The sequence below is a fragment of the Micropterus salmoides genome, unplaced genomic scaffold (genome assembly GCF_014851395.1).
Source record: "Micropterus salmoides isolate LMB-PRFRI ecotype aquatic unplaced genomic scaffold, ASM1485139v1 Ms_hic_scaffold_5, whole genome shotgun sequence".
Taxonomy (NCBI): Eukaryota; Metazoa; Chordata; class Actinopteri; order Centrarchiformes; family Centrarchidae; genus Micropterus; species Micropterus salmoides.
This window is the reverse complement of record NW_024044237.1, coordinates 17,590,745-17,599,685: the sequence shown is the minus strand read 5'-3', so window position 1 is coordinate 17,599,685 and position 8,941 is coordinate 17,590,745. Positions and strand designations below refer to the sequence as shown.

Here is an 8,941-nt window from a genome sequence, read left to right as displayed (position 1 = left end):
CAGGTGGATTCTATTTATCATCATTAGTCATTTAGGTCAACATTGGACCCACTAAAAACTGATTTTTTCAGTTATTGGTAAAATTGATTTCCCTGTCAACAAACTGTAGGCTACAGCATACTGTTGAATTAGGTTATGTTCCAGGATTTTTAGAAACTGTAACTGTAAATGTCACAATAACTGATTTTGAGGTTTTCTTGTTTCTGGAACAGAACCCCAACATTCTGGTCTCAATTCTGCTCTCTAAGCCCAAACACAGAGAAAAGGCACAATACTGAAATCTGCAACCTGACTAATTTCACAGACTGACAGGTGTGGAGCATGTCAGCAAAAAATCCAGTTGTCATACTGTCAATATTTTTAAACAATTCAATCACACCAACTGGACAGTGAGCTCAGAGTCAGAAACAAAGAGATAGAATTCTCAGAGACAAAATTCTAATATTTTATATTTATTTGGGAGAAATATCTTATGTAATTATATTGTAAAGACAATTTGTTATAATATACATATATACATACAATACATATCTTTTGTCCAAAAGATCAAAACACTTACTATGTAGTGATGGACTACTGTCATGGAGGCAGCCTTGCTGCAAAGATCAAAGAGATGAGTGAGCCTCCACAAGAGTGTAAGGTACAGTAGTCTAATGAAAAAGACTCACATTTACATCAGTGAAATAGAGTATACTGCAAGTCAGTCCATTAGTGTACATATTTTGCAATTAATTGACATTCTTGCCATAATGGATTTTCTAGGTACTGAGCTGGATTGTTGAGATCTGTATGGCTTTGAGACTCATCCATGAAAAAGGTTTGATTCACAAACAACTGACACCAGAGGTACTACAGAATTTATCTCTTCGATTTTCTACATCATCAAAAGATAAAACATTTTAAATAAAATGAATAGTGAATTAGGTTACATAATGTTATAGTTTCACTTTTCCTCTTCATGTAGGAAATTTTCTTCACTGAATTTGGAACAGTGTGCTTGGGCGGATTTGGAAAAATCCATGAAAAGTACTGTACACTATCATATACAATACTATGTACTACAGATAAAATTTAGTACTGCTGTATTGTAAGATTTTTTCTTTTCACAGTTCAACAAACATTCAGTCAACCACTAATTCAAATGAAACAATAAAGTATTTGGCACCAGAAGTCTTCACAGACTGAAACTATGATGCCAAAAGGTAAAGAATTATTAAATAAAGAACCCACACAACAACAAATCCACTTGGTTTAGGTTGTTACAATACATGAATTGTGTGCACAGTGTAAATCAAAAAGAAAAAAAGAAATCAGTGTAGACACCTGTATTAAAATAGATTAAATTGTAACCTATTTGTTCAGTCAGACACATGAGAAAGATGACGCTGATGTGCTTCAGTGTATCAAACTTTTTGAATGTCTTTTGAACTACTAACACAACACCTACTAACATTAATATTAACAATATTTGCTTTATTTATAGTGACATTTGGTCATTGGGATGCATACTGTATGAGCTCTGTACTCGCAAATCAGCGGTAAGTTATCCAAAGCTTGGCATGCAATCAAAGATTTATGTAATGAAAACATGACCAAAATGACTGTGCTATGTATTCTCTTGTAAAATTCATAATAATATAAGTTTAAAAAATCCAATTTAAAAAATCACTGATGCTGGTGTGTATTATCACACAGCACAAAGATAGCATAAGATCCTCAATATTATGAAAAACAGTTTTCCATGCACAAAAAAATATATACAGTACTTCTCGGAAACATGTGTGTAGGTAAAGACTTTAGTTTGATGTTGAGTGTATATAACATGACAGAAATAAAGCTATTTTCAACAAATCATATGGCAGTCAAAAAAATAGGGGGAGGAAACTTCCAGTGTTGGTAAAGAAATGACATTTAGATGAAAACATCAAATTTTCTTACCTATATTTAGATTGTGGTTTCACATTTGAACAATCCAGTTGCTAATAGTATGTTTGGATGCAGGGAGCCCAGCCCTGGGGGACCCAAAACACACTAGCAGCTGGTCAGCCTTCCTCCAACTGAGGACCTCAGAGTGTAAATACTCAGTGCTCTGACAGGGCAGAGCAGATGAAGTCTCCCGTCCTCCGCCGTCACATGAGGTGGAGGATGAAATGCCTGCAGCACTGTGGACCCTGCCGCACAAGAAGGCACTTAAGGGATGTATCCTGGACGAGGGTGCAGGATAGCCCTAATATTCCCCGGGGCAAACTCCAGACTTTGCGGGGAAACCGAAAGCGCTTGGAGATCCCCCACCCTCCTCAGAGAGGTGATAGCAAGGAGAAAGGCCATCTTGTGGGTCAAGTGCTTAGCCTCAGCTGACTCCAGGGGTTCGAAGGGGGCCTCAGCCAACGCCCCAAGAACCACCCAAGTTCCCAAGTGGGAACCTTGGACCTCATCCTCCGGGCACCACGGAGGAAACATACAACCAAGGGAAGTTTCCCCAAAGACCCCTCCCTCAGAGGGGCATGGAAAGATGAAAAAGCTGCCACGTACACCTTGAGGGTGGAAGGGGAAAGACCAGCAGAGAACCGGTCCTGGAGGAACTCAAGTACCTGAACCATTGGGCAGGTAACCGGGTCCACCGACCGCTCCCTACACTCCCTACACCAAGTGGAGAAACAGCTTATTTTGAGCCCTGGAGCTGAGAAAGGTCTCAACTGCTCCAGCTGTTAGACCCACCTCTAGGTACTGTGCCCCCTCAGGGGCCAGACCCACAGTCGGCATACGGCGGGGCAAGGGTGAAGAACCCGGCCCTGTACCTGGGACAGCAGGTCTCTCCTCAGAGGGACCTGCCACGGGGGGCCGTCCAGGAGCGACATGATGTCCGAGAACCACACCCGGGTTGGCCAGAACAGGGCTACGAGCAGTAGGCCGACATTGTCCTGGCGGACCCGCTCCACAACCCCCGGGAGCAGAGCGACTGGGAGAAAAGCGTACAGACGTAGCCTCGGCCACGAATGTACCATGGCGTCCAGACCCAACGGGGCTGGCGTAACGAGAGAAAACCATAGCGGGCAGTGCGTAGTCTCTTGAGACGCAAATAGATCCACGTCTATGGGGTCGAACTCTCCGCACAAGAGCTCCACCACTTCGGGGTGAAGTCTCCATTCCCCGGGCCTCAGCCCCTGCCTCAACAGCAGGTCTGCTCCCTGATTCTGCGTCCCCGGGAGATACATTGCCCTGAGCAATAGTAACCTCTGCTGGGACCACAGGAGGATCTGACGCGACAGTCTGTACAGAGGGCGCAAGCGCAGACCGCCCTGGTGATTCAGATAGGCCACCACCGCTGTGTTGTCGGAACGAACCAGGACGTGGTGGCCTTGGAGATTGGGCAGGAAACTCCTTAGAGCCTGGAACACCGCCAACATCTCGAGACAGTTGATATGCCACTCGGACTGATGCACCTGCCAGGATCCCCTTGCAAAGCGGCCGTCCATGACCGCGCCCCAGCCCGTGAGGGAGGCGTCTGTTGAAATGACCAGCCGGCGACAAGACCCTCCCAGCACGGGCCCCTGGGACAGGAACCAAGTTTCCTTCCAAACTGATAGGGAACGAAGACAGAAAGGAAAGGATTTCCCCTCGGGGAAAAACCCTTGGTCCTTAGCCACCACTGCAGGGGTCTCATGTGCAGCAGTCCAGATGGTATTACGCTGGACGCAGCCGCCAGGAGACCCAACACTCGTCGAAAGTGTTTTATAGTGATGCCGTGGCCTAACTTCACCCCTTTCACGGCAGCCAATATGAGCCAGTCGTCGATGTAGTGGAAAATCCGGATGCCCTGGAGCCTCAGCGGGGCCAGTGCTGCATCCATACACTTGGTGAATGTGCGAGGGGAAAGTGCCAGGCCAAATGGAAGAACCCGATACCGGTAAGCCACACCCCCGAAGGCGAACCTCAGGAACTTCCTGTGAGAAGGACGGATGGAGACGTGGATATAGGCGTCCTTTAGATCTATCGTGACAAACCAATCGGATTGGATGTGCGTCACGATAGCGGGGATGGTGAGCATCTTGAACCTGAATCTCCTCAGAGACCGGTTTAGAACCCGCAGATCCAAAATCTTGGGGACTATGAAGTACCGGCTATAGAACCAGGCGTCTCTGTCTGGGGGTGAGACACGTTCCACGGCCCCTTTCCTCAGCAGAGTAAGAACTTCCTGTCCCAACACCGGACCTTGCTCCGGGCGGACCACAGTCCAAACCACCCCGTTGAATTTTGGAGGGCGGGTTTTGAACTGTAGTCGATATCCATGTGGGTGGGGGGGGGCGTGCAGGAGGGGAGAAAAGACTCCCCTACCCCGGTCTTCAGGACCTCTTCCCTGAGCTCCGTCGGGACTGGATGACGGTCCTCAGATCGCGTCTCTCAGAAGGCTGAGGTTGAGAGCGCCGCCTCGCTGCCCCAGCCCTCGGGGGGGTCCCCGAGAAGCGACACTAAATCAGGAAAGAATGGCAGAGACCGGCATGGAGGTGGCGCTTGGTACTTAAGAAACCTTTCATCAAGCTTACCACTAGCCTGTGGTGTCTGCTCCTCCTGTGGCCAGTTGATGTTGAGCTTAGCCACGGCTCTAGTCACCACCTCCAGCAGCTCGTGATAGTCGGGCGCCGCCTGATGACGCCGCCCCGACACCCGGAAGTCATCGTCCACTATGCTGAGCACGTCCACCTCCTCAGAGTCAGATTGCTGCAGCGTCTCCGGATCCAAACCGCGAGCGGGAGAAGCCGAGAAACGGGCTCCCGAACGAGGAAAGGAAGCATCTGAACCAGCGGATGAAGGTCAGGAAAAAGCCTCAGCCGTCCCAAAATCCTCCGACAGATCACGCTGTGAAACCCCATGAGTGAAGCCGCCGGGCCGCCTCAGCGGCCGCAGGGCCCACACCACGGGGAAAACACATCCTGCCATCCTCGGAAAAGAGAGCCATGCGGGACCTCAGTACCTGCACGGAAAGGGCTTCGCAATGGCCGCAGGCAGCCCCCTCGAGAGCTGCCCGGGCGTGCTCCAACCCCAAACATGAGACACACATCTCATGAGAATCTCCGTCTGTGATGTACCGAGGGCAAGGAAAAACACACCTTCAGTACTTCTGGTTGTCGGACATGCTGGTAGACTTCTTCTTCAGGTAAGACACACTGCTTGTAGGACTGGAGCTTTCTTCAAACAACATACAGAGCGCCTGCTGAATAGAAAAAAGCTAATGATGAGTGTGTACAGGTGTGCTTTATACTCCTCCGGTTATTCCGTCACACCTTACCGTTCTAGCAACAAACCAATAGGATTGGAGTGATTTAATTCACGTTCAGACCTTCTACGCCTAGAGGCGTTCCCATAGTGTCGTAACCGACACAGTTCGAGTTCCCTCGAAGGGGAACCAGCTTCAAACTTCACTGTGTCATGACAGTTAAGGCAGAAAGGGCTGTTTATTGGAGTTATGATGATCTCCAGTGTTTCCAGGAAGTCATTGAATGTGTCATGACTGTAGAAGCCTGTCAATCATTTATTTCCCTACCTGTGATTGGCAGAAAGTTAAGGTTGGCAGTTGTTGTTGTTCCTGTTAGCCTGAGGAAGTGTGCGCTAGCCTCGGGACAGGGAGGGTGAAGAGCGAGATGAGTTAACACATGTAGCTCTCTCGCTCTCTCCCTGTTGAGCCAGGTTTGTTTCTTTGCTGTAGGCTGCGGCTTACAGCAGCCTGTTTTGTTGGAGCATTAATCAAACCGAGCAAAACCGACTGTCATCTCATAGCCTTTCATTGAGGGATGCTACAATTTGTACTGCCGTAAATAGTTGCACCACTTTTTAAGACCGTTTCAGAGCACCAGAAGTGGCACCCAAATAAGGTACCCACATTTGCATTGTAATTCGGTAGGTACTAGGTCGTATTGGAACCGGTTCCATCTTGGCACTGGTTTCCCTAACCAACCTTAATACTAAGCAGCTACTGTATTGAAGCAGCATATAGTATATTTGCTATTATGAAAAAACTCCTTTCCAGTTCAATTAATATTCTAACATATGGCATTCAAAATACTAATAACCTACATTTTGATAACATATGAGCTCTTACCAAAAACAGGACTCAAAATAGGCTATGCAATTTATACTTAATCACTGATATTGTAAGTGTAACAACAATTCTTCAGTTCTCAGCAGAGACTCCAATTCAGCTGATACCCAAGATTCTTGGTGGTTCATGCCCCCCTCTACCAGAGACGTTCTCACCAGATCTTTGTCAACTATTGAATGATATACTAAAAAGAGATCCTCGATCAAGACCAACAGCCAGTGAGATCCTGGGGCGTCCTTTTATTATCAGCTGTCTCTTAGAAAAGGTATGACTCTTCAATAACGACAACATTGAACTCATTCTCACAGAACACAAAATATCTGTCCAACATCTAATTTTCATCTTGTCAACTTTCCATTTAGGGCTGCACGATTCTGACATGTTTGCATTAGTAACCAAGTAATCCTAATTTCTTCCTAAACCTGATTCAAAGACACTAATGACTGACAAAAGCACATTCCTTTGCAAGCAAATGTAACTGCAAATATCGTCAATCGGCTAAAAATTATAATGATCATTGTATAAAACAAACTAAACTAAACCAAGCTAAGTAATAAACACTGGCACTGTGATTATACAGTTATAGTGCGGGCATTTATTTGTCCAAAAGCTCAGCCGCCACCCCCCACTCCCTCCTCCAGAGCTCCCTGTCACTCAGTAGTTGTCAGTCGGCGAGCCAAAGCTCTGTCTCTCCACTCTGCCCACTCCTCTCCACACAACACTCTGAAAGAAAAGTTGCACGATAAACGCAAATTTTTAACTCATGTTGAAAATGTCCAGTATTTATCTACCACCTCACGAAATGCTCACATTACAGACACTGCAAGTGGCTGTTGGACCACTTTCATTTTCCAATTTAACATAGCAGACATTTTATGCACGTCCTGTCACAAACTGCTCTCCGTTGAATGCACTTGTATGACAGCTAAAGCAAAACAAAGGATCTGGCTTAGGTTTGCGCTCAATAAAGCCGATACCGATGATTTAGAAATTCAGCCCCCAATTTTTGATACCGGAACAGTCCATCTCTACATACAGTATATACATCCTCCATACATAAACCTACTCATACATACATACGCATGATACATAGAAAAAGATTAACCTCTTTTGTCAGAACTGAGACTGAGGAAATTTTGAGACATGCAGTTGTAACAGAAGCTATAATCAAGCAGCGTCTTATTAAATAATTGTAATAATATTTTTGAACGAGTAACGAAACACTAGATTGAACAGCAGTGTTTCAGATAGTAATTGTCCGCTGACAATGTCTATGCTTTTGTGAAAACAACTGTGAAGGACCTCCAGACCAGGTTGGACAGGCTAAAGGCCGTGGCTGACGGTTTGGAACATGTACATCACGGCACCACCACTGGCAGTCTGACAGGAGGAGTGATTGGAGCAGTGGGAGGGATTACATCCATAGTGGGCCTAATACTGGCCCCCTTTACTTTGGGAGCCTCTCTTATTGTCACTGGGGTTGAAATAGGGGTGGGTGCGCTTGGTGGGGTCACTGCTGGTGCCTCAAATATCACTAATATGGTCAATCAGTCTTCTGATCGCAAAGCTGTTCGATACATCATTAAAAAGATTGAACAGAAAATGAATGCAGTTGTCACCTGGCTCCAGGAGATTAGCAACAGTTTACAGACGATCGGGAATTTATGTCAAAAACTTGAGGATAGCAGTGAAGATAACCTGTTAAAGCTCGGATGCAGAGCAGGGAAAGGCCTAGCTGGCATTGCTGAATTGGTTCGACTTGTTCAGGTGATGAACGTTGGCAAGATTGTAGCACAAGCATCCAGGGTTGTACGTGTGGCAGAGGCAGCAACAGGTGTTCTTGCTGGTTTATTTGTGGCAGTGGATGTCTTCTTCATTGCTATGGATGCAAAAGAGATACACTACATTAAGCAGGCAAAGGAAGCAGAGAAAGGAGGCAAAACTGGCTCAAAGTCAGTGTCTCAGACATCAAACGCACAGGACCAGTCTTCCCAAAATACCGCTCCAATCAGATCTGAGATCATGAAATTTGTCCGATCAATCAGGCAGGCAGCAGACAACTTGCAGGAAGTCTTAGATGAGCTCAAAAGCTGCATCAAATCCATCCCCACACTTAGAGATGACAATGAGCTGGAATGGAAAGATATGGAATTAATGTAATCCAAAGGTTACATTAAAGGTACATTAATGGGGACCTATTATGCTTTCCCATATTTTCTGTCATACAGTACAGTAAATTCATTTTACGATGTCGGATGTTCATATTAAACATGGCCAAAGATTTGGTAAATTGGTAAATGTATGTAAATGTAATTCATGTGAGGAAAAGGTTTCTTTTTCTGGGCCCTATATGGTCATCTGCTCATGATCTTCTCCAGGCACAGCACACCCAGATCCACTGTCTGTGTCAGTTATTCGACTGCTCTGCTCATAGTGCTTTCTCTAGACCTATCTCCACACAAAGTGCACAGAACTAATCTTCAAGTTTTTGGAGGTTGTCCAGTATGTCTTGCTTTTTAGATGAGGAAGGATATTAGTTAGTCTCTTGATGGGCAGATGGCTTCATTTGAGGGTAAAATAACAGATAAATTACTGTTAACTGTAGCTGCTGTTAGCTCAGTTAGCCATATAGAGGTCCCATTAGCTAGCTGACTCTGCCTGGATGGGGAACTCCAAGCCCAGGCCTGAAAACCTCCTCCTCCTGGTAGTCCAAAGCTAGCAGTGTAAACACTACCACTCCCTTGGCGCTCGAGCTGCCAATCTGGGCAGACTCTACTAACCTTATAAGGCTGCTAGCTGAAAGGCTAACTGAGCTAACTATCTAATGGCAGCTGCAGTTAGGTG

General features: G+C 45.9%; 1 protein-coding gene across 1 annotated transcript; it reads left to right on the top strand.

Moving 5' to 3' along the window:
* The first annotated feature begins 568 nt into the window (after positions 1-568).
* Positions 569-8,257, top strand: LOC119889354 (apolipoprotein L3-like). The gene is made up of 4 exons (XM_038700291.1): positions 569-640; positions 6,174-6,362; positions 6,406-6,413; positions 7,387-8,257. Exons 1-4 carry the CDS (start codon positions 569-571, stop codon positions 8,255-8,257), a joined length of 1,140 nt encoding a protein of 379 aa, XP_038556219.1.
* The last annotated feature ends 684 nt before the right edge of the window (positions 8,258-8,941 follow it).

Excerpts from the sequence above, each read along its gene's own strand:
- LOC119889354 (XM_038700291.1), top strand. The coding sequence starts at position 569 with ATGGACTACTGTCATGGAGGCAGCCTTGCTGCAAAGATCAAAGAGATG. Across the intron at positions 641-6,173 it reads AGCCTCCACAAGAGTGTAAG|TTCTCAGCAGAGACTCCAAT; the intron begins GTACAGTAGTCT and ends ACAATTCTTCAG.